General features: G+C 45.4%; 1 protein-coding gene across 1 annotated transcript; it reads right to left on the bottom strand.

Moving 5' to 3' along the window:
* Positions 1-25,124, bottom strand: LOC137427413 (uncharacterized). Its single transcript, XM_068116893.2, has 5 exons — positions 24,897-25,124; positions 10,117-10,263; positions 9,900-9,962; positions 9,668-9,808; positions 1-2,909 (listed from the first exon to the last, which is right to left on the bottom strand). Exons 1-5 carry the CDS (start codon positions 25,045-25,047, stop codon positions 667-669), a joined length of 2,745 nt encoding a protein of 914 aa, XP_067972994.2. The 5' UTR covers positions 25,048-25,124; the 3' UTR covers positions 1-666.
* Positions 25,125-26,961: the final 1,837 nt, after the last annotated feature.

The following is a 26,961-nucleotide window of genomic DNA, read 5'->3' as shown; positions in this document are numbered from 1 at the left end:
CTCTTCATTTATTGCAAACTTAACCACAAGCCGTGACATCATAAACAAAAACAAAAGCAAAAAAACCACAAACAAGTCTTCTCGTCTGCATTCGCAGGTGGGACTTGTACTCTCTCTCCCCCAATGGTGGGTCTGCATCATATCATTCTGTTATGTTCCGGTCTTGCTGTTTGGCTTCTGGTATTGAGCTGCAGTCCGAGTTCCCATCTTGTTGCACAACTTCTCTTTCAGTTATTGTGAATTGATTGTCATTATCTTCTGCTTCTTGAGAAGAACAGTATCACAGTTTATCTTGTGGTGCTGCACTCGTCTCTCCATCTACTGTGCAGTTCCATCGGTCTGTTGAGTGCTCCTACTCTTTCAAAGTTTGTACTGTGGGATTTTCATCCCAAGTATATGTCATAATCATCCATTGTGGAATTGGAGGCAGTTCTCCATTTGTTGGTCACAATTCACTTCTTGTTCCATCTTCGACTTGGCCTTGCTGCAACCGCTTATGTTTTCATAAGAGTTTAATTTTGCTCCACCAAAGTGATATTGTAATGGCAATGTTTTTGGAATAGCCACTCCCAAGTGTTTGCATTTGTAACATTATGCAATTTCCTTCTCACTTGTGTGAATTTCTCCATGTTTGATGAGGAATTTGCTAAATCTCTTGTGCATAACTTACAGAACATTTATTTGTGAGGCCCCTCTCACCTCTCCAGGGTGTACTTTTTGATGTTTATATAAATTTGATGAACAAGCATATGCGTTGCCACACACAGAACACTTGTATGGCTTCTCACCTGTGTGAATTCTATGATGGGTTTTCATTGCTGAGGAATTTTGAAAATCCTTGCTGCAAACGGAGCACTTGAACGGTCTTCTTCCACTGTGTACTTTTTTATGTTCATATAAATGTGAAGAATGACCAAAATCCTTGTTGCAAACCAAACACTTGAATGGTTTTTCTCCTGTGTGTGTTCTTTGATGATTCTTCAAAACTTGCGAGAAAGTAAAGGCCTTAGGACACACAGAACATTTGAAAGGCTTCTCTCCTGTGTGTATTTTTTGATGCCGATGTAAATATGATGAATCACTAAAGTCCTTTTTACAAACTGAACATTTGTAGGGTTTTTCACCTGTGTGTATTTTTTGATGCCGATCCAAATACTTTGAATCAATAAATTCCTTGCTGCAAAGAGAACACTTGTACGGCTTCTCACCCGTGTGAAGTTTTTCATGTGTTTTCATTGATGAGGAAGTTTGAAAATCCTTACTGCAAACAGAACACTTGTACGGCTTCTCACCTGTGTGAATTATTTCATGGCTTTTCATCGATGCGTAAAATCGAAAATCCTTGCTGCACACGGGACACTTGTACGGCTTCTCACCTGTGTGACTTCTTTCATGGGGTTTCAATGATGAGTAAAATCGAAAATCCTTGCTGCACACAGAACACTTGTATGGCTTTGCACCTGTGTGAATTCTTTCATGTTTTTTCATTGACGAGGAAGATATAAAATCCTTGTTGCACACAGAACACTTGTGAGGCCTCTCTCCCGTGTGTATTTTTTTATGTTCATGTAAATATGATGAAAAAGAAAACTCCTTGCCACAGACAGGACATTTGTATGGCTTCTCACCCGTGTGAATTCTTTCATGACTTTTCATTGATGAGAAAGTGAGAAAATCCTTGTTGCACACAGAACACTTGTGAGGCCTATCTCCCGTGTGTATTTTCTTATGTTCATGTAAATATGATGAACAAGAAAACTCCTTGCCACAGACAGGACACTTGTTTGGCTTCTCACCCGTGTGAATACTTTCATGTTTTTTCAGTGATGAAGAAGTTAGAAAATCCTTGCTGCAAACAGAGCACCTGTGCGGTCTTCTTCCACTATGTCTTTTTTTATGTTCATAAAAATGTGAGTTTCGACCAAAAGCCTTGCCACAAACAGAACACTTGTACGGCTTCTCGCCTGTGTGAATTCTTTCATGTATCTTCAATGATGAGCAAATTCGAAAATCCTTGCTGCACACAGAACACTTGTAAGGCTTCTCACCTGTGTGTATTCCTTCATGTCTTTTCATTTTTGAGGCCGTTATAAAATCCTTGTTGCAAACAGAGCACCTGTGCGGTCTTCTTCCACTGTGTATTTGTTTATGTTCATATAAATTTGCGGATTGAATGAAAACCTTACCACAAACAAAACATTTGTACGGCTTCTCACCTGTGTGAATTCTTTCATGTATTTTCATTGATGAGGCAGTTCTAAAATCCTTGTTGCACACAGAACACTTGTACAGCTTCTCACCTGTGTGAATAGTCTCATGTATTTTCATTGATGAGGCAGTTCTAAAATCCTTGTTGCACACAGAACACTTGTACAGCTTCTCACCTGTGTGAATAGTCTCATGTATTTTCAATGATGAGGAAGTTCTAAAATCCTTGTTGCACACAGAACACTTGTACGGCTTCTCACCTGTGTGTATTCTTTCATGTATTTTCAATGACGAAGAATTTGGAAAATCCTTACTGCAAACAGAGCACTTGTGGAATTTCTCACTTTGGTCATTTTCTCCACTTTCTGGCTTTAGGATATGGGAGGAGGTTCTCCCAGAACTCAAAATCTCCACATCCTTTTTCGGTGAAGGATCATTATTCAGGGGATTCTGACCTGTGTGTATTTTTTGATGGAGATTTAAAGATGACGAAAGAGTAAATGATTCGTCGCACACAGAACACTTGTATGATCTCTCATTTCCTTGGATATTGTTGAATGTCTCTGTACAACTTTTGCAACAGCGGCTGTAAGACACTATGCCAATCTTGTCAGTTTCATCACAAATAGTCCTCATCATGCATGGATTGAAAACTTCTGGGTTGAACAACTTGGAACAAGAAACCAGTTTCATTTGTTTCTCTGTAAAGACAAATCACAAAAAGGATAAAAATTCAAATCATCTTTGAAAAGTATGGGATAATTGACAAATATTTCACACAAATTACATTTGAGGAAACACAAACTACATTATCAGACGTTATTCTGGAAAAAAAGAAAAAGAAAACACAAATCCAGGCTCCCCTTGGATTATTCTGGTATTCAATCAAAAGTGTGGCTCCATCCAACAAAGGGTTAACACCCCAAACATCAGCTCGTTGCTTTTCATGACAGTTACCAAACTTCAATAAAAAATCTGTGGAATTCAGATTGCTTCGTTCTACTTGTCCGCAGACAAGGAATGATTGTCAAAGCTCTAGCTTCTCCAATTTCCAGAGAAGTGGGATGAAACAACTTAAGGGTACCAACTCTCGAGGGAGAATAAGAATTCACAGTGCTCTGAAAACGATTTTTTACGGCATAGCCCATAGAGCAAAGCCGTCTAGAACAGTGTTTGTCCATCGGTATGTATGTATGTATGTATGTATGTATGTATGTATGTATGTATGTATGTATGTATGTCCACTCAAACGTATACAAATCAGAGCTGAGGATCTGGTCACATGACAGGGTGATGTGATTGCGTCCGATATCATTGTGGCAGTAAGGTGGCCGATTCTGCACACCACCATTTTGTTTCCAATTTTGTTCAGGCCAAACATAATGCTACGGTTTTGAGATTGGCACATATTGGTCATTAAAGGTTAAAGGGTTGTCCCCCATAGTTAGTCCACGAGCAACACGTAGGCCACCTTGTAGTATTAGTTATGTCATAGTATGTGTAAGTATAGGCCATTTCCCCTACTGATACCTGCGTTGTGTAAAGACATGAGATTAGGTCCTACTCATTTTTGCGTCCACCCTCCAATTCCACCTCTATGGGCATAATTGATCCCGCGCCCCATTTGGCTGCCCGCAGCATTTGTTATGCTTTTGCTGCCCGCAGCATTTGTTACGCTTTGGCCGCCCGCAGCATTTGTTACGCTTTGGCCGCCCGCAGCATTTGTTACGCTTTGGCTGCCCGCAGCATTTTGCTGCCCTTTGCTCCCTCACTAGTCGAGTAACACGAGGTAGACCTAAGAAGGAGGAGCGCGGGGTCGGGGTGGGGCGGTGTCAAGGCGGAGCGTCAGAGGCGATGACGGTAAGAGCCACCAGCCAACCAGGGCTCTAATGGCATGGCGTGAGGGGCGTGGAGAGGCGCGTCTGGTGAGTTATAGAAGGTTCGCGGGGTGTGCCTATATAAGTGATTGCACAAAGCCCTTGAGAGGACTTACCAGCAGAATTTGGAGGACTTATGGGGTCTCACAGAGAAAAGGACTCACCAGAAGGACTGCACAGGACTGATTTGCTTGAGAGGACTCGACTTACCAGCAGGACTCGTTGTGAAAGACTGACTCACAAGGGGAGAGTGCACGTGAGAGGACTTGTTGATTAAGAGGACTGTGAAGAACTTGATTCGCATCGCTCGCTTTGGAGGCATTGCACTATATCTCAAGTATAACGTACGCGCCAGAGGAGAGGAAGAAGAGGCGTTGAGTACCCGGCTGCAGCTAGACGCGCCGGTGGCGAATAGCGCCTACCTCAGCCACACGAGTAAACGCGGTAATAGCCGCCAGTAATCACCGCTAACCACCAGAGTCCGCTCCCTACCAAATCGCCCCGTATTAACCCTTGTGCGCCAAACGACACGCGGAGAGCTCCTGCCCCTCGACTTACCATCTGCACGGGACGAGCCGGAGACCGGAGGGAGCTGCACGAGAGCCATCCTTGGACGCGGACGATCATCCTGCGGCTGCAAGCCCCGTGTGAGTGTGTCTGTGTGTGAGACGGGCCCGTTTGTCCTGGGTAGTAAGTTAAGACTGTTTTAAGGCTGCACTGTGTCCCCTTTTTCTGAACCATTGTAAATAGTGTAAATAAATCTTATTATTCCTTTCTTCCCAATTTGATTGCCTGTGTGATTTCTCCATTGGGTAAGCGTGGCACGAATAAGATAGCTAGAACCGGGCTCACCATATAAACGGCACGGATCGCGTGTACGCACCGCTCGGCGTCTCAACACGCGTGATTCGTGCGGGGCTTATTTCCTCGTTTCAGGGCAGCGCGAGTAATTAGGTAATAGTGATTCTAGTCCTAATACCCTATTTCGCGCTGTCCGGGAAGGACGTCATTGGTCCCGGGTCCCGTCAGCCAGTCAAAGACAAGGGGACTAATCCCCCCTTGGTAAGGGGAGAAGGTCGGCGGCGAGATCCGCAACAATATTGTTGAACCTGTCATATATCACAATCGCTATGCTCTACCTTAACGTTTTTCATTCAGTGTGAAACACAACCAAACCGATTGTTAAAATGACCATCAAATATCAAAAGCATAGGCGTTACGGGTCTTCCAATGACAAAGTACTTATAGGCCTTAGGCTTCATGGCTCAGCTTCAGGCTGCTTCGGACAAATTAGCCCAGGTTTCTTAATGCAGTGGTATTGTTTTCATAATAGTAATAACAGCATTAATACTGTCGTGTGATCCCCCTCGGTGAAGACCGGGAATCATGGATAGCGATCGAGCGTTACTTCTAGGCGTTGTTCAATAGCGGATTTATTATCTACGCGTGAGAGGAAGAGAGAAGAAGAAGAAGCTGGAAGCTTTTACCTGACGTGATCTCCGAGCAGTCTTCAACCCTGCAAAAGTAACTCAAACGAACCGGATTTTACATACAAATAAAAACAGGTTTATTTGACGGAACCCGAGAACAAAGAAAACATGACGATGAATCTAGAACCTAGTTTGGGATCCCACACACCAGACTTGCACACAGATGAAGGGATAATTTAAATGAAAAGAAACGTTGTGTGTGTGTGTGGGCTTAGCTCAACCAGCGGAGGTGGATGGTGTTCTCCTTGGGGATTGGCGCCGTCCCAGGCTGTTTGCGGTAACGACCACACGTCTTTGGCACGCGCGCATGCCATCCAGGCCCCACCGTCCGTCTCGAGCGGCAGACGTGCAGCTTGTCTCCCAGCCGCTTCGATGAGACCCCGCTCTTCGTTCGTCAAAGGAACACCGTCAGCAAGAGTCGAGGGCAGAGGTGAATGAGAGGGGCAAGAGGTCGAGGTTTAGGAATTACGAGGGCAGCAGGGAACAAGGTCCGACCACGAAGGGATCCAAAACGAGAAAGGCAAAATGCCGGCCAGCCAGTTATTTTATCGCCCGTGGTGTTATGTCATCGGTCCTTCCTTCCAATCAGTCCATCGCCTCTCAACCTCTGGAATGTTCTTCCCACGTCAGTCCCTCACCATTGGCCGAGCACTTCACGCTCTCTTCCTCATGCCATCGGTCGGTGGCCAATCAGTCCGTTGCTTCCTTCCACCAATCAGCTGGTCGCTTCTTGCTCCGCCCCTGGCCAATCACAAGTCCTTCCTTCCTCTGGCCTTTCATTGGTGTGATCTCCTCATCAAACTCCCTCGACCAATCCGTTGCGAGGTGGGCATGGCCTCAGCCTGCCTGAGCAATGTTTTATCGCCATGCTGGCGCAATGCATGGGCGCTTCCTACCTGCACTACTCTTCTTCCGGTGAATTTTGTTTGGGGGGGGGGGGGGGGGAGGAGGATTTAATTAGTGCGTGTGGTGCTATTGGGCTTTTCCTAGTGTCGATGGTGTAGTGCCATAAGGACGAAGGATGAAGGATGAAGGATGAAGGGACGAAGGATAAATCACAAGGTCTCACAAACGGGGGAATTCATATAATCCCTACTCTAGTTAACACAAGGCCATCCTCGTATCACCACAAACATACAAACTTAATCCGACATCCGGGCTAGACAGGTCCTCTACTTATGTACATTGAGATGGATCCTCTTCTTCACGACAGTCGGAGCATGATACCGACACAGATCTACCTGATCTACATATCACTCTACCCCAAAATTCATAACAATACTAATAATACAGTAAATATAATCATAACACTGCAATCTGTTTGTAATTATTGCAATGTTTTGAGATTGAAGCAGTGTATGGTTTGTTCATTGTTGACTCGAAACACAGAATAAACTAAAACAGTCGTATTGTTTTTGTGATAATAAAAATAGCGTTAATACTTCCACACTCTCTTCAATCCCACTCCTCCTCTCCTTGGTTTTGTCGGCAAAGTTTTGGATCTGCCTTAGCATCACAGATGGGCACTCCCTTCCTGCCATGGCTGCCCTCCCTCTGCTCATGAGTTGATCTGCTCGCCATCGGGCCCACCACCATGCTCGTTCCTGCGCCCCTCTGCCCACTGCTTGGTCTGCATGTGGACCTTGGTGTTCTCTGCTGCGTGTGCATGGGATTCTCCGTGTTTTTCTATGCAAACTCTGTGGATATCGCCAGAGTTGTGGGATGGAGGTTGGGGAGAGGGTCAATGTCGCAGCCTCCATGGCTTCTTCGGTCTGATTAAACCTAATGGGGAGGTTTGGTACAGCTTTATTTATTTATGGTTTCTCGCCACACTTCATGGTGCCTTTATTGTGCACCACTCTGGGTCTACTCTACCACAATTTATTGTTTTGATCTACTTCATTATTTTGATATTTTAAATTGCAATACTTTGAATTGCCCTTCATATTTTCCTTCTCACATTTTTGTGTTGAAATAACTTTATATTAGTTTATGCATTCTATAACTTGCATCTTGATATTATTATTGTAACTTATTATTGTCATCAAAATGCAGTATTTGTAAATTGACTAATTCAACCTATGGCTGGAAGTCTTTTTTGAATAAACCGGTTATTATAATATTATTATTATTATTATTATTATTATACAGCAATATTGTTTTTGTTATAATAATAAGAACGTTAATATTCATCATCTTACTATAATTCACCAAATGTCTGTCCGTCCATTCGAAGGTACCGCAAAAACGGCTCAACCGATCACAACGATATTTTTGGTGGGTATTCCTGGGACCCCTGAGAGTAAAATAGGCTATATTGTTTTTCCAATTTTTCCAATTTTCCCAAACACGATGGAATATTTACCAATATGAACAGTTATGTGACTTGTTGAAATTCTACAAATACTGTTTATTCTACGTACCAGGAGAGAGGCGATCGACTCCTGACGAACTCTTCCTATATAAACGTGCGGCTCCGAAGTAACATGGCAGCGTGTGCAAAGCGACTGAGAAACAGGTGTAGCGGCCGCTTCCATGTTACAGATTTGGTGCGCACTCTTCACACATAAATGTGCGACTGAGAAAGACGTGTAAGCGGCCGCTTCCGTTTTGCAGAATTCAATCTTTTTTCAAAATGGGCGCCATGTACTGTTTAGATTTTGATGATTTGCATGTGATATAATTCAACGGATGTTCATATGAATCGTTTAAAATAAAAAAGCCTTCAATTTCTGATATTTTTCCTTTTCATTTGGGCTTCCCAATTGAAGCCCCGCCCATAGGGCAGGTACCGTTGCTAGTATAGCAAATATTATTGCAACACTGCAATCCCTTTGTCGTTATTGCAAAGTTTCTCGATTGAAGCGGTGTATGGTTGGTTCCTTGTTCACTGGAAACATAGAATAAACCAGCATCTCAATGCAAATATTTTTTTATACTTTCATTGTTTGCCAACTGGTATTCCCACCCAGGTCATGCTATCCTCTTCAACTAAAGTATCAAACGAGCCCGGCTACGTCGATGTTAGACTTTCGGTCTTCTTTTATGACAGCGAGAAGAATTAAGGGAAGACAAGCCTGTTGTAGAATTTATAGTCAACAAGCCCTTTCATGGAGACATCATCAGGAAGAGTGATACCAACAAAGTTGTCAAAAACTACATTTCTCTCAAAATAGCACAAGCTTAATCCAAGAAGTAAATATGAGAGTTGGTTGGTTTATCCTTTCAGAGAGGAACTGCAAGTGTTTAGGACTACCTCGGTTAAAACTCATGTTTCAGGTTTGGGAGTATTTTTTCATCTTCTGTGGGTTATCTGTGAGAGCTGGAATCACTGTTTTTTGGGAAATGGGCTGAAGTATTTTCATACGTCAGATGGTACGTGAAATGTTAAGAAAGGTTTCCAGAGAAAATCAAAACAGCAATCAGGAATGGATTCTAGAATGCGGTCATAGCGCAAACTGGTGTCCAATAGGAGAGACAGAAATGGTGAGATGAGATTGAACCTGAATGGTGTGATGCACAACTCAAGCTTAGCTGGGGGAGGCTACCAATGATTCAAAATATGTTCCAGGTTTATTGTTCCGGGAAATGTTCCAGGTTTAACACATTGTGGAGAAGGAAACATCAGAAAGTAGATATTTTGAGATTGTTATGGAACTGATTTGGAGAACGTACTTCCACAGCAAGTCATCCAAACACGGTGCATTCATCGCACTTGATTTGTTGTTTCCAATGCTATCCCTGCGGTGTATATTAACAAAGCAGAGACTTTTCCAACTTGGCTTTATTTGTTCGATCAATCCTGAGCAAAGGCCAGAAATACAAATTGCAAAAATAATTCTGGGTATTTTACACAACTAATATTCCTGTATAAATCTGGGTATTTTATAAGCAACTAATATTCCTGTATAAATCTGGGTATTTTATAAGCAACTAATATCCATATCCAGTGAATATAAACAAGCTCACTTGGTTGACCACAATTTAATGGATCTGTTATTCCAGAGTTTGCAACAAAAAGGTTTCATCTTTAAAAATAACAAACAAACAAGTAAAAACCATGTGATGTGTTCATTATGACGTTTGCCTTACCCTCAAGCAGCTGAACAGCTTTGCTGGACTCCATGGGAAGAGAATCATGTGGTTCCTCCTTTACATGTTCATTGCTCAAAGCATCTTGGGAAGTCTCAAAATAACTTTGGAAAGTTTCCATCTTCTCCTGATGAGCTTCATCTGCAAAACATTTGACAATTTATTGCTTTCCCAGGATCCCAGAACCGCCGCTGAAGAGGATTATTTTTGTTGTTATTGTTGTTCTCCACACCTTTGACAAGCGAGGGGTAATCGTCAATGAACTCGGACTCCACCTTTACTTCCACAATAAAATCTGAAAATAAAAACACCCCATTCAAACTCGACTTCAAATGGTACTTCCAAATTCACGAAAACTCCCAATGCAGTTCTGGACAGCAAGTGTTTAGTTTTTAAGGAAATGGACAGAATTCAGTGGAACAGACAGAGGAAATCAGTGACTTAACAACCTTTAGAGGCCATTTTTCCCTGCAGCGCAGGGGTTGGCCTTTTTTGGGCACCGTGGTCCCCTTTTTGAAGCAATGTTTTACAGCCGGATGCCCTTCCTGCCGCCAACCCTGTTAGTTCGATCAGTGACTGGAAACGGAAAAGTAAATCTGACACAGAAAAAATAAAAATCAGCATGTGGCACTCACAGAAAAAGGCAAAAATAATATGTGCACTATATTGTCTAACATATTGATTATTACCACGACATTAAATAGAAAAAGTCCCATGTGAAATAGAACGAATCCCACGCGGCAAAGACACAAGTCCCACGCGGCAAAGACACAAGTCCCACGCGGCAAAGACACAAGTCCCACGCGGCAAAGACACAAGTCCCACGCGGCAAAGACACAAGTCCCACGCGGCAAAGACACAAGTCCCATGCGGAAAAGACACAAGTCCCACGCGGCAAAGAGACAAGTCCCACGCGGCAAAGAGACAAGTCCCACGCGGCAAAGAGACAAGTCCCATGCGGCAAAGAGACAAGTCCCACGCGGAAAAGAGACAAGTCCCACGCGGAAAAGAGACAAGTCCCACGCGGAAAAGAGACAAGTCCCACGCGGCAAAGAGACAAGTCCCACGCGGAAAAGAGACAAGTCCCACGTGGCAAAGATACGAGTCCCACATGGAAAGAAAAAGTCCCCTCTGGCAAAAAGACAAGTCCCACATGGCAAAGAGACAAGTCCCATGTGGAAAAGAAGAAATGGTGTCCATGACAATAATTTCTCCCCCATTTCATCAAATGGGATGTTTTGTGATTTTATTTTTGACAAACCTCAGGAATCTTTCAAGATATCAGAATGAAACTTGCACATCTTATTTGTACGCATGTGTTGTATTTATGGATGAGATCTTGTCAATATTCGTCAAAAGTCAGGGTAATTGCCATCCAAAACATGTAAAACACCGATTAGGCATCAATTTGAAAATTTATCATCCAAATTTGTGAAGACAATTTATCATGTAAAGACTTGATAGGCAAAATTTTCCAAATGACCAAATTGCTGTTTCCAGGGCAACTCATGTTTATTTGCATTTTGAAAATATGGTGCTGTGCAAAACATCTTGTTTGTCTGTCTGTTAACAGGATATCTCAATGTTGTGGACGGATTCGGGCAAAATTTGGTGGACAGGTTGCGTTTGTCACACAGACAAACTGATTCGATGTTGGTGAAGATCTGGATCCGCATGGGATTTTAAAATTTTTCAAGAGATCGGGCCACAAACTATATACAACATGATGTTTCAAAAAGTTGTGGATGGATTATGATAACACTTGGTGGATGAGTTCGGTCGGTGACAAGAACAAGCTGATTCGATTTTAGTTCAGGTCTGGATGCAGATCTGACCTATCGGTGGATACATAAAGTTGTGGATGGATTATGGTAACACTTGGTGGATGAGTCAGGTCGGTGACAAGAACAAGCTGATTCGATTTTAGTTCAGGTCTGGATGCAGATCTGACCTATCGGTGGACACAAAATGTCAACTTTGACCTTGGTGGAGGTATGCTCTCCACCTCGTGCTGTTGTAGTTTACAAATAAAATGTACTCGGGTCGATTTCCTTCCAACACAAGTAGAACTGAAGGACCATTTAACCTTCAAACCACTCACATCCACTCACCGCACGATATACATCCCTTCTGAAACTAGTGAGGTGTATCAAAGTGTCCAAGTCACGTGGTTGCAGCAAATGAAGCTTCATTAAGTCATACTGTTTCGAAACGTTTCGAAGTTTTGGTGGTTCAACGCTCCCAGTCACACAAGCACTCCCATCAGAATGTCCAATTCCATCCACGACTTTCATACACAACAACACACAACACAACAGGCATTTTAAGGCCATTTTCCCTGCAAGAGCAGGGGTTAGCCTTGCGGTCCCCATGACAATCTTCTCCATTTTGCCCTATTTACTGCATCTCCCCTTGTTAACCCCCTAGCCCACATTTCTTCTTCGACCATCTTTAGCCAAGTCTTTCTCGGTCTTTTACCCGTCCTCTACTTCCTTCTGCATTCATTTCCATCACTCTTCTCAACCAGTCACTTTCATCCTTCCTCAACACATGACTAAACCATCTCAAATTGTTTCTCTTCACAGCATCCATCACAGACTCTATTCCCATAATCTTTCGCAATTCATCATTTGTCTTCCTCTCTCTCAACGATACTCCACACATCCACCGAACCATTCGCATTTCCACACTTTCCAGCCTTCAATGCTGCTCCACGTTCATTACCCATGTCTCGCTCCCATAAATCATAACACTTGTCACACATGCAGCACACACCTTTCCCTTCAGCTTCAACGACACTCCCCTCCTCGTCAGCACGCCACTCAGTTCCCGAAACTTCTTCCATGCACATCTTCTTCTTCTTCCATGCCCTCACCTCTCTTCAAAGCTGTCCATGCGTGCTCGCTTTCGAAGTTAAGTAACTTTTCACAATTGTGCTTTTGTCGAAACTGTATCTTTCTCTCGGTGTATGTACCTATTGGGGTGTCTTTAATAGTATTCTTGGCGTTGGTTTTTCATACCTGTGTACAGAATCGTCGGTCTTTCGTATCGCGTATTCTGTGGTCTAAGTGTAGTACTAGGCTACCGTGTCCGACCTTGGCTTGAGGCTTTGTTTTTGTCTCAGCGGTTCTCCGATCGCGCTGCAATTACTTTCCGGTCTCTGTTTTTCACGGTCTTTTCATCCCATACTTCCTTGTTTTAAAATCTCAAAAAAAAAAAAAAAAAAAAAACATTTCCTTCTGTTCTTATTTGTTTATTCGTTCTTATTTGTTCGTTCGTTCTTCGACCACGTTGTTTGTGATCACGTGATCACGTTATTAAAAAATTTCTCATCTGACCCCTAAAGACCTGTATTCTGTCATATTCTATAACACCTTTTTCTTCTTCTTCTATAAAAGGATGCTTTCGACTTGCTCACCAAATCTATTCATTCCAAAAAAAAATTCCATCTCTTATAGTGCATCTTTCATTCATTCCCTAAACTCTCCAGCACTCCACCCATCCTTCAGCGTCCTCAAACGTATTTTTGACTCGCATGTCTCAAGAAACTCATTTTGCAATAAATGTTCGTTTCCCATTAATCGAACACTTTTTAAAATCCCATCACCCCAAAATCCCATTTCCCATCACCCCTCCCCTCTAAATCTACCCCCTTGCCCCTCCCCTCCAAATCATCCCCATCACCCATCTCTTTCAAATCTTCCCCCTTGCCCCTCCCCTCCAAATCTTCCCAATCACCCATTCCTTTCAAATCTCCCCCCACACCCCTCCCCTCCCCTCCCAGACTCTCCCTCGCTCCTCCCCTCCTAGACTCCCCTCTCACCCCTCCCCCTCAAAGCGTCCTCCCCGCTTCTTCCCCCTTCCAACTTTCACCTTCATCTCCCTCAACCTTCTGCCTCGCTCTTCCCCCTCGTCAAATAACACCTCACTGCGCCTCTCCCAATCACCATCAAACCTTTTGTCTGCCCCATTCTTCCCTTTCTCCAAGCTATTCTGTAATCTCCGACACACCTTCAACAGCTCTCCCTACCTCTTCCTCCTCTTCCACATCTTACCCTACCGCTCCCCCCCCCCCCCCCTGTTCTGTATCCGATGCTCCCCCTTCCTCTTCCTTAACAGTATGGACCTCAAACATCCGGGGCCTTCGCTCAAACTTGTCTGATCTCTCCATACAGGTTTGCTTCTGACAAACCAGACGTGATCTGCTTAACAGAAACTTTCCTCCTTCATGATGTCTCTGATTCCTTGGTATCTCTCCCAGGTTACTCCCTCCTCCGGTATGATAGACCTGAGCCTCGTCCTGGAGGTGGGGTTGCTATCTTTATAAAAAAAACTCTTCCTCACTCGCCCTGCACTGCCCTCTCTCCACCTCACCCCCAGGAATACCTTTGGCTACGGCTTCCCCTTCGCTCCCACCTTTTGTTCAAATGTGTGTTGTACCGTCCACCAAACAGTGATGACTCCATCTACATCTCGCTGTCTGAGAATATGGACCAACTTCTATCTACCCATCCCAACTCTCTCTTCCTCATATGTGGTGATTTCAACTGTCACCATGCCAGTTGCCTGGGTGTGGGTACCTCTCTCACCAGCCATGGCTCTTCAGCAAAGGACTTCTGTGACGCACTGGGACTGACACAATCTGTCAATTTCCCGACCCGGATTTCAGTCAACGGAGCATCTTCTCTTCTGGACTTGGTTATGACTAACTTCCCTGAAAATGTCTGCTGCTCTTCTTCTGCTCTTCTGATCATGTGCTTGTTAAAGTGGACATCTCTCTGACCATTCTCAGAGAGCCTCCTCAGCGTCGACGAGTCTGGCATTTCACTCAGGCCAACTGGCACGGTCTTCAAGCAGCCATCAATCATCTGGACTAGTCTCCCATCTCTACTGCCTCTGACATAAATTCTTCCTGGGAATTCTTCCAAAGCAAACTGCTCTCTCTCATGCACAGATTTATCCCATCTCGTCTTCTGTTGTCATACCCTTCCTCCCGTCCATGGTACACGGAATCTTGTGGTGAGGCTATTGCCCAGAAACAACTTGCTTTCGTCACCTGGAAAGCAAATCCAACGGAAGGAAATCTCATTTCCTTTCACAAAGCCCGAAACAAGTGTGTGTCCACCCTCAGGAGAGCCAGGAAACAATATCTCTCCGTTCTCAGGACCGAACTCTCTTATCTGTCTCCCTCTTCGAAATCTGGGTGGCGTCTGGTCAAATCTGTTTCTGGTGTTTGTTCCCCCTCCATCCCCTCCCTCACCTCAAATGGCCACACGGCTGACTCCGCGCGTGAAAAAGCTGAATGCCTCAACTCTGTGTTTGCCTCTCTATCTTGTGTCCCAAACCCATCCCTCTCTGTACCCACCATACCCAGTCATACCCAGCTGCTCCTGGACTCTGTGTCCTTTCCTCCTGACAAGGTGGAAAAGTTTCTGTCAACCCTCGACTCGGATTCTGCAACTGGACTTGACGGTATCAGCCCACGGGTCCTAAAATCCTGTTCTTCTGCTCTTTCACTCCCTCTCTCTGTTCTCTTCACCCTCTCTTTTGCTCAAGGTCATATTCCATCTGCTTGGAAATCTGCCAACATCACCGCTTTGCACAAAAAAGGTGCAAAAACAGATCCCAGCAACTACAGACCAATCAGCCTTCTCCCAATTATCAGCAAAGTCATGGAATCCATTATTGCTTCAGATATGAAATCTTTCCTCTTCTCCAATGGCTTGATCTCTGATCATCAATTTGGTTTCAGACCTGGACACTCTACTCTGGACATGCTGCTTCTGCTTTCTCAACAATGGATGGAGGTCCTCAATGCCAAACAGGAAATTGGAGCAGTCTCCCTTGACATATCATGTGCCTTCGATACGGTCTGGCACCCCGCTCTGCTCACCAAACTCTCCTCTTTTGGTATCCATGGAAATCTCCACGCATGGATGGCGGACTTCCTCTCTAGTCGTAATCAACGTGTGGCCCTGAATGAGTTTCTCTCATCTCCTCTTCCTGTTCAGGCTGGAGTTCCACAAGGCAGTGTTCTGGGCCCTGTACTTTTTCTGGTCTTCATCAATGATCTCTCTGACTCTCTTGAAAATCCTCTGTATCTCTTTGCTGATGACTCTACTCTCTGTCGCTCCATTCTTCATCCCTCAGATCGGCAGTCTGCAGCCTCCTCACTCTCTGCAGACCTGGACAAAATCACAGACTGGGCAAACAAGTGGAACATGTCTTTCAATCCTGACAAATCTCACACTCTTACGATGTCTCTCCGAAAAGACCGACTGGACAACCCTCCCATCCACTTTCTGAATAATCCTCTCCAAGAAGTTCTGTCACTCAAGCTTTTGGGTCTCACTATCTGCCATGATCTTTCCTGGGAAAACCACATTTCAAATCTGGCCTCCAAAGCCAGTCGCCGACTGGGCATCCTCCATCGTGCGAAGTCCTTCCTTGGCACACCTGAGCTCCTCACCACATACAAGGCTTTCATCCGCAGCTCAATGGAATACTGCTTTCCCCTCTGGGCTGGTGCACCTGCCTCACACCTAGCTCATCTTCACGCTGTAGAAACCAAAGCATTCAGAATCATTGGAATCTCCCGCGATGAAGCTAACTCCAAGGGCCTCTCACTCACTCACCGCAGGCAGGTTGGTGGTCTTTCCGTCTTCTACCGACTCCTCTCTGGCCTTGCCCCCCCCCCCAGCTCTCTCTGGGCTCTGTCCCGTAAATATTCCTACAGGTCGCACAAGATCTGCCTGCAACCCTCTAATGGTCAAACTGCCAAAATCAAGACTCTCTGCTCACCTTCACTCCTTCATTCCTCTTTTCTCCCGCCTCTGGAACAAACTCCCTCACTCTCTTCAATCCCACACCACCCTCCAGGTCTTTAAAACAGCTGTTCACCACCATCTCTTATCTTCCCCCATCCAAAACCTTGATCTTTTCTACCCCCACTAATTTCACCCCAATTCCACTTTTTTTTAAATACCAACTTCTGTCCTGGAAGTCCTTGGTGTCCTTGTGTTTTATACTTCTCCCTCCCCACCCCCCCCCCCCCTTCCCACGCCTCCGCCCCCCAAGCCCTCTCCCTTCCACACATCTCCCTGCTCTCAAATGTTGTGTTTGTGTGCTTCCCCTTCTCTCCCCATCTTGTTTTTCCGCTCCCTCTTTTTATATATTTTGTTTGTCTGGTTGATTTGTTTGTGAAGTAAATGTTAGCTCTTTCACGAGCCTCGATTCAGTATACAAAAAAAAATAAAAAAAAATAAAAAAATCTCACTCCAGCAACCGTTGCCGAGTTTGATCCACCTTCTCCATTCAGCATGTCACCGAGGTAACAAAATGTTTTCACACCTTCCAGCTTCACGCTGTCTCCAAGATCCAACTCAACCTTTCCGCCATCTGCAGCTCCCTCTGTGCACACCTTACACTTGAATGTGGCTGCCACACTGGTTAATGACCCTCTCAAACCACTACATTTTTGATGAACCCACTCAGCGCACATTATACATTGAATGGAATTCACTCCGACACCCTTCCTGCACACAGCACACGGCCACTTCCCAGTTCTTTCCACCTCACCACATGCATTACCACTTGCCATCACCGTCGTTTTTCCGATATTCGCCTTCAGACCTTTTGTCTCCATACATTCCTTCCACTTGTTCATCTTCTCCTTCAGTCCATCCATACTTTACGCAATCAACACCAGATCATCTGCATACAACTCCCATGGTAAACCTTCCTTTACGTTTCGATCCAACACCTCCATCAAAGCTACAAATAGTAGTGGACTTAGTACCGACCCCTGATGCACTCCCACCTTCACCTCAAACTCACCACTGTTCCCGTCCTTCATCCTTACAGCTGTGCGTGCTCTTTTGTACATTTCCATCACTACTCTGATCAACCATTCCTCCACTCCTAACTTCCTCAATGCCCATGTCACTACTTCACGTGGAACCCTCTCGAATGCTTTCTCCAGAGCAACAAACCCAAGAAACAACTTCTTCCTCTTCTCCATGTACTTCGCCATGTCTCACAATAAAGAGCACGTCTGTCGTTCCTCTTCCTGGCATAAATCCAAACTGCATTTCGTCAATCTTCACTTTCTTCCTTATCCCTCCTCTCCAACACCCTTTCCAATACCTTCATTCCATGCTCCAATAACTTTATCGCTCGATACAAGCCACAGTCCAGAGGGTCACCTTTCCCCTTGTATAGAGGGACGAGGGTACTCCGTTCCCAATCCACTGGAATGCGGCCTTCTTTCACCACCAGATTGCAGATCTCTGTCATTATCTTCACACCCCAATTTCCCGCTGCCTTCAACATATCTCCCACAACTCCCGTCGGCCCTCCCGCTTTTCTACTCTTCATTGCTTTTATCGCTTCCTCAAATTCCTTCTCGGTTATCTTCTCTGCCGATCCTAAAACTGGGTTACTCTCGACATTGCCATCCCATTCATTCTCTGCATTCAACAGTGTTTCCATATATCTCTTCCATCTTCCTTTAATTCCATCTGGGTCCACAACGATTTTTCCCACTTCATCCTTCAAGCAACTCACCGCCATCACATCACACCTCTCTTTCGCTATCTGCTTTGCAATCCTGAATACCGCTCTCTGACCCTCTTCCGGATCCAAGCGTTCTCCGAATATTTTCCTCCATGCCTCCTGCGCCTTTGCTGCCTCTTTCTTTGCAGCCTTCTTGGCTGCCTTATAACTTTCATGCTCTGCTTTTTCTGCTCCCTTTCCCTTCGCCTTCTGCCACGCCTTGAACTTCTTCTTCTTCTCGTCAATCTTCTTTCCAACTTCATCATACCACCACCATGTTTCCGAGTGCCTTGGTGGTCCTTTTGTCCATCCACATACCTCACCAACGGCTCCCAACAGTCTATCTTTCATTGACATCCAACCAGTTTCACTTGACTTTCATACACAAACGAAGGTATAACCATCTGAAGGCTTACTTTATATGTGAAGACCTACATATTCTGCATAAATCCAGGTCTGTTTATTTCAGGATATTGTAGGCTGCTCACAAATGAAAAAAGAAAGAGCAATCAGAGATTGCAAACCCTTGCCAAGATGTATTTTCAGTGGTTTTAAGGCTTTTGTGTTAAAACAAATATGGCGGCAAAACCACGTGCCCGATGACATCATTATTTTTTTCTAAACCAATTTATTCCTCGATTATGCTCACGTGAACCAATTTATTCCTCGTGCGAAGTCCTTCCTTGGCACACCTGAGCTCCTCGCCACATACAAGGCTTTCATCCACAGCTCAATGGAATACTTCTCTCCCCTCTGGGCTGGTGCTCCTGCCTCACACCTAGCTCGTCTTCACGCTGTTGAAACCAAAGCGTTCAGAATCATTGGAATCTCCCGGGATGAAGCTAACTCCAAGGGCCTCTCACTCACTCACCGCAGGCAGGTTGGTGGTCTTTCCGTCTTCTACCGACTCCTCTCTGGCCTTGCCCCCCCCCCCCAGCTCTCTCTGGGCTCTGTCCCCCAAATATTCCTACAGGTCGCACAAGATCTGCCTGCAACCCTCTTATGGTTAAACTGCCAAAATCAAGACTCTCTGCTCACCTTCACGCCTTCATTCCTCTTTTCTCCCGCCTCTGGAACAAACTCCCTCACTCTCTTCAATCCCACTCCACCCTCCAGGTCTTTAAAACAGCTGTTCACCACCATCTCTTATCTTCCCCCATCCAAAACTTTGATCTTTTCTACCCCCGCTAATTTCACCCCAAATCCACTTTTTTGAAATACCAACCTCTGTCCTGAAAGTCCTTGGTGTCCTTGTGTTTTATATTTCTCCCACCCCCCTTTCCACGCCTCCTCCCCCCAAGCCCTCTCCCTCCCACACATCTCCCTGCTCTCAAATGTTATGTTTGTGTGCTTCCCCTTCTCTCCCCATCTTGTCTTCTGCTCCCTCTTTTTATGTATTTTGTTTGTCTGGTTGATTTGTTTGTGAAATACCAGCTTGAGTATTGAGTACCAGCTTGCTGGGATGAATGATCCCGGTGTGTACCCCGGTTTAGAATAGGTACACCATATCCCTGCGCATCGTAAGAGGCGACTAAGGGTTGGCGTCAGGAAGGGCATCCGGCCATAAAAACATTGCCTCAAACAGGGAACCATGATTGTCATGGGGCCCGCAAGGCTAACCCCTGCTCTAGCGGGGAAAATGGCCTTAAAACAATCATTCATTCATTTGTTTGTGAAAAAAATGTTAGCTCTTTCACGAGCCTCGATTCAGTATACAAAAAAACAAAAAAAAAAAACAGTAAGTGTATGCATATCTCTTGTACTTTTAGAGTTATAGTGGTTTGAAATATATTTTAAATGAAAACTCGACCCCCTTGATTTTACGTTTTGGGTGACCTTGAGCTTGACCTTGGGCCAAGGGAGTTAAAAATTGGGCACAATCTATTCCAGGCCAAGGCAAATATGTGTGTAAAGTATGGTGATGCCATGTGCAATGATGTAGACGTAGTACTGCACACAAACAGACAGACAGACAGACAGTCAGACAGACAGACAAACCAACCAACCAACCAAGCAACATACTTGCCGGAATTTTTTCCGGCAAGTAATAAATAAAAAAATCACTCATAGAGCGACACTTGGCAAAACAGAACAAAATAGAATGGCACTCAGTAGAGCATCCTTTTGACCTCAAAAATAATTTGTGGTAGAATTCAGTGACCTGATAAGCAAATCATCTTCAAAGTTTAAGTTAATCGGATGAAAATTGAGGATTTTAGAAATTCGAAAAAAACTGGTTGACCTTTGGCCTGTGTTGACCTTTTGGCCCATGTTGATGTCAAAAATAGTTGGCGGTTGAATTCTGTTGGCTGATATGTAAATCCCCTTCAAAGTTCAAGTGAATCGGATGAAAATTGAGGATTTTAGAAATTGGGAAAAAACTGGTTGACCTTTGGCCTATGTTGACCTTTTGACCTTTAGACCTCAAAAATATATATGATTTTCTCAGACCACGAACTCTACCATTTGGTGAAGTTTCGTGAAGATCGGTTTAAAATTGTGACCTGCAGGTAAGTATAATTGAGTGGACAGACAAACAAACACAAACACACACACAAACAAACAAACCGGAGTGATCAACATACTTGTCAAAAAAGAATTTTTTGCCAAGTAACAAACGGACTGAAACTCCCCCCCTTCTTCGCCTTTCACCTTCCTTTTCACCTTCACAACACCTTTACAACTTTCACCTTCACGACTTTCACCTTCCTCAACTGCATCGAAGAACATCTCCCATCATCACCCTTCTGCCATTTTGTGTTTCTAACATAACAAATAACACGAAATAAATAAACTCAGCACCAAAACTGATGAAGAGTTCCGAAGGTGTACAGGTGATTATAACAAAGGTAAAGGAGAGAGTAGTTTTGTGGAATCCGAGGGAAGAGGAGGAAACGATTGAACTTCTCTCACACCTCGTCCATTAACGAATCTGCTCTCAGGAATCAAAATCTCCGTTCGAGCTTCGATAACAACGAGCGGAATCGATTCACCGGGTCAGGACATCGACACGATGTTGTACGAGGGAACCCGATCAGAACTTCGACACGATCTTGTACGAGGGAACCCGATCAGGACTTCGACACGATCTTGCACGAGGGAACCCGATCAGGACTTCGACACGATCTTGTACGAGGGAACCCGATCAGGACTTCGACACGATCTTGCACGAGGGAACCCGATCAGAACTTCGACACGATCTTGTACGAGGGAACCCGATCAGGACTTCGACACGATCTTGCACGAGGGAACCCGATCAGGACTTCGACACGATCTTGCACGAGGGAACCCGATCAGGACTTCGACACGATCTTCTACGAGGGAACCCGATCAGGACTTCGACACGATCTTGCACGAGGGAACCCGATCAGGACATCGATACGATCTTGTACGAGTGAACCCGATCAGGAGATCGACACGATCTTGCACGAGGGAACCCGATCAGGACATCGACACGATCTTGTACGAGGGAACACGATCAGGACTTCGACACGATCTTGCACGAGGGAACCCGATCAGGACATCGATACGATCTTGTACGAGTGAACCCGATCAGGAGATCGACACGATCTTGCACGAGGGAACCCGATCAGGACATCGACACGATCTTGTACGAGGGAACCCGATCAGGACATCGACACGATCTTGTACGAGTGAACCCGATCAGGAGATCGACAGGATCTTGTACGAGTGAACCCGATCAGGAGATCGACACGATCTTGCACGAGGGAACCCGATCAGGAGATCGACACGATCTTGTACGAGGGAACCTGATCAGGACATCGACACGATCTTGTACGAGGGAATCCGATCAGGACATCGACACGATCTTGTACGAGTGAACCCGATCAGGACATCGACACGATCTTGTACGAGTGAACCCGATCAGGACATCGACACGATCTTGTACGAGTGAACCCGATCAAGACATCGACACGATCTTGTACGAGTGAACCTGATCAGGACATCGACACGATCTTGTACGAGGGAATCCGATTAGGACATCGATACGATCTTGTACGAGTGAACCCGATCAGGACATCGACACGATCTTGTACGAGTGAACTCGATCAGGACATCGACACGATCTTGTACGAGTGAACCCGATCAGGACATCGACACGATCTTGTACGAGTGAACCCGATCAGGACATCGACACGATCTTGTACGAGGGAACCCGATCAGGACATCGACACGATATTGTACGAGGGAACCCGATCAGGACATCGACACGATCTTGTACGAGTGAACCCGATCAGGACATCGACACGATCTTGTACGAGGAAACCCGATCAGGACATCGACACGATCTTGTACGAGGGAACCCGATCAGGACATCGACACGATCTTGTACGAGTGAACCCGATCAGGAGATCGACACGATCTTGTACGAGTGAACCCGATCAGGAGATCGACACGATCTTGTACGAGGGAATCCGATCAGGACATCGACACGATCTTGTACGAGTGAACCCGATCAGGACATCGACACGATCTTGTACGAGTGAACCCGATCAGGACATCGACACGATCTTGTACGAGTGAACCCGATCAAGACATCGACACGATCTTGTACGAGTGAACCTGATCAGGACATCGACACGATCTTGTACGAGGGAATCTGATCAGGACATCGAAACGATCTTGTACGAGTGAACCCGATCAGGACATCGACACGATCTTGTACGAGTGAACCCGATCAGGACATCGACACGATCTTGTACGAGTGAACCCGATCAAGACATCGACACGATCTTGTACGAGTGAACCTGATCAGGACATCGACACGATCTTGCACGAGGGAACCCGATCAGGACATCGACACGATCTTGTACGAGGGAACCCGATCAGGACATCGACACGATCTTGTACGAGTGAACCCGATCAGGAGATCGACAGGATCTTGTACGAGTGAACCCGATCAGGAGATCGACACGATCTTGCACGAGGGAACCCGATCAGGAGATCGACACGATCTTGTACGAGGGAACCTGATCAGGACATCGACACGATCTTGTACGAGGGAATCCGATCAGGACATCGACACGATCTTGTACGAGTGAACCCGATCAGGACATCGACACGATCTTGTACGAGTGAACCCGATCAAGACATCGACACGATCTTGTACGAGTGAACCTGATCAGGACATCGACACGATCTTGTACGAGGGAATCCGATTAGGACATCGATACGATCTTGTACGAGTGAACCCGATCAGGACATCGACACGATCTTGTACGAGTGAACTCGATCAGGACATCGACACGATCTTGTACGAGTGAACCCGATCAGGACATCGACACGATCTTGTACGAGTGAACCCGATCAGGACATCGACACGATCTTGTACGAGGGAACCCGATCAGGACATCGACACGATATTGTACGAGGGAACCCGATCAGGACATCGACACGATCTTGTACGAGTGAACCCGATCAGGACATCGACACGATCTTGTACGAGGAAACCCGATCAGGACATCGACACGATCTTGTACGAGGGAACCCGATCAGGACATCGACACGATCTTGTACGAGTGAACCCGATCAGGAGATCGACACGATCTTGTACGAGTGAACCCGATCAGGAGATCGACACGATCTTGCACGAGGGAACCCGATCAGGAGATCGACACGATCTTGTACGAGGGAACCTGATCAGGACATCGACACGATCTTGTACGAGGGAATCCGATCAGGACATCGACACGATCTTGTACGAGTGAACCCGATCAGGACATCGACACGATCTTGTACGAGTGAACCCGATCAGGACATCGACACGATCTTGTACGAGTGAACCCGATCAAGACATCGACACGATCTTGTACGAGTGAACCTGATCAGGACATCGACACGATCTTGTACGAGGGAATCCGATCAGGACATCGATACGATCTTGTACGAGTGAACCCGATCAGGACATCGACACGATATTGTACGAGTGAACCCGATCAGGACATCGACACGATCTTGTACGAGTGAACCCGATCAGGACATCGACACGATCTTGTACGAGTGAACCCGATCAGGACATCGACACGATCTTGTACGAGGGAACCCGATCAGGACATCGACACGATATTGTACGAGGGAACCCGATCAGGACATCGACACGATCTTGTACGAGTGAACCCGATCAGGACATCGACACGATCTTGTACGAGGGAACCCGATCAGGACATCGACACGATCTTGTACGAGGGAACCCGATCAGGACATCGACACGATCTTGTACGAGGGAATCCGATCAGGACATCGACACGATCTTGTACGAGGGAACCCGATCAGGACATCGACACGATCTTGTACGAGTGAACCCGATCAGGAGATCGACACGATCTTGTACGAGTGAACCCGATCAGGAGATCGACACGATCTTGTACGAGTGAACCCGATCAGGACATATACACGATGTTGTACGAAGGAGCCCGATCAGGACATCGACACGATCTTGTACGAGGGAAGCGTTAGACAATTAGACAATGTTCGATGCTCACTCCTTGCGCCACTATGTGTTACCCCCGTGTGTTGGGGCTAAAACGGGGTTACCGTGCAGGGGTTTGGAGTGGATCGGCCATGGTTTTGCCTCGTGCGGCATCATTTATATTGTTCACCCCGTCCATGGTGTGATTCCCCATGTAAATGTATTTAAACAGTAAACATCACGTACCGTGTCCGGACTCGTTCTCCTCAGGTCGAGCGATCCTGAACCTGCAGTCCGAGTGAGAATCTTCAGGACCGACCAAGTTCCTTCCATCGGAGAAACTCGAGGATCCCGGAGGGTTCAACCTGTTATCCTCACCTGAGAGATCTCCATTCATGGCGAACAGTGAAGTGGAGTACAGTGTGGTGCAGTCCCGTACAGTACACACGACAACGTGTGAGCGAAGTCCGTTCACTCAAGCAATCCCTGAAAATAGTTAATTCACAAATTCCAATCCGCAGATTCGCCGTCGATCGAGGATTTCGTCATAAACATTCGGGTTTTGTTTAATTCCAACCCACAGATTCGCCACAGATTCGCGGATTTCGTTGCAAATATTCGGGTTTTGTTTAAAAACGAACAAGAATTCCTGATCGAACCCCAATCGAGGAACCACGGCTCGTATTTGAACCTTGAACTCTAAAATGGGACAATAAGAGATTTCCGTGTATTCTCCATTGAAATATCAATTTGTTCTATCTATATATTATATAACAGTTTTTTTTGGTGTGTGTGTGTGTGTGTGTGTGTGTGTGTAATGTTACCGATAGACTCCTAAACGGAGAGGCTTACGTGCTTGATATTTGGCATAGACATGGCCATTGAGCCTGGGACGAACATGGCCGAACTCAAAATATTTGACGATCCATATTTTTTATTCATATTTACCTCAGCGCATTTCAGCGCACGGAATCAACGGAAGCAGAGCAGGTGGGCGCTGATTCGCTCAGAGCGATCACGTGATGACGCTATGACGCTATGAAAAAAAAATCGCTATGACGCTATTAAACGCTATGACGCGTGAAAAAAAAAATCGCTCGCTTTGCTAAGGGGCTCGTTCCCCCCCCCCCCCCCCCCCCCGTTCCCCTCCTCTCCCCCGCCCGGCAATGCCGGGTACTTCTGCTAATTTTGTATAAAATGTTGAGGATCCTGAACCAGAAGACATTCCTTATCCTCGCCAATGGAGAGGGTCTGCGCCACTATGTGTGTTACCCCCGTGTGTTGGGCCTAAAACGGGGTTACCGTGCAGGGGTTTGGAGTGGATCGGCCATGGTTTTGCCTCGTGCGGCATCATTTATATTGGTGTGAATAAAGATGATTTTTCACCTCAGCAAGACAGGTGTTTGGTCCTGGTTGCGAGTTTGGAGATTCCTTTTTCACCAAAATGGCGCCGTTTGTCTGTGTGTCGATTTTTCACCACGATACATTTGGTCGCTCCTGATCCAATATAAACCAAACTTGACAGGAGGACTATGGGTCACAGGCTGTTGTTAAGTGGTGTCCGTGGGGGGAGGCTTGTCCACTCCTCAGCTGCATGCTTCATTTACTCTGAACAGAGAACAGTTCAACAGAACCTGATTTTGTATAAAAAAAGGGATTTCTATTCACTTTGCAAACAATTTGAAGACATTCACAAAATTACCTTCCACAGTTGTACAAAGTCACATGGATGATTTAATAAAATTATGCCCGGTAGAAAATTTTGTGCCATTAATTTTATATCATGCACGACAGTTTTTACCTCCACCTCCGAAGGTGGACGGGGTTATGTTTTCACCCGTTTGTTTGTTACTTGCGAAAATCGAAGATTTTTCAGGTAAGTTGATTGGTCGTGTGCGTTATTGTCCGTTTGACAATCGCCTATAGGTCACAATTTTAAACCGATCTTCAGGGTACATCACAAAATGGTAGAATTGGTCATAAGCAAGAAGCCTGTTGATTTTCAGGCAAAAATGTCAACATAGGTCAACAACTTTGTCAAATTTCCAAGATTGTTAATTTCCTTTCGATTGACTTGAAATTTCAAGAGGATTTGCATGTCAGGCGACTGAATTCAACCACCAGTTATTCTTGAGGTCAACATCGGCCAAAAGGTCAACATAGGCCACAGGTTAACTTAGGTTGAATTTCTAAAATCCTCAATTTTCATCCGATTGACTTGAAATGTGAACTGGATTTGTATATAATTTCACTGAATTCAACCACCAATTATTTTAACACTTTTAAGGTGTGAAATAATATATCTGGCTGT

Source organism: Myxine glutinosa, chromosome 5 (assembly GCF_964187855.1).
Source record: "Myxine glutinosa chromosome 5, kmMyxGlut1.1, whole genome shotgun sequence".
In the NCBI taxonomy this organism is placed as follows: Eukaryota; Metazoa; Chordata; class Myxini; order Myxiniformes; family Myxinidae; genus Myxine; species Myxine glutinosa.
This window is presented reverse-complemented; position numbering and strand designations above follow the sequence as displayed.

What these genes read in the sequence shown, in the direction of transcription:
- LOC137427413 (XM_068116893.2), bottom strand. Translation starts at nt 25,047, where the DNA reads ATGAATGGAGATCTCTCAGGTGAGGATAACAGGTTGAACCCTCCGGGA. An exon ending in GGGAAAAATGGCCTCTAAAG is followed by an intron (nt 9,963 to 10,116) that starts GTTGTTAAGTCA and finishes TTTTATTTTCAG; the next exon opens with ATTTTATTGTGGAAGTAAAG. An exon ending in AGCTGTTCAGCTGCTTGAGG is followed by an intron (nt 2,910 to 9,667) that starts GTAAGGCAAACG and finishes TTGTCTTTACAG; the next exon opens with AGAAACAAATGAAACTGGTT.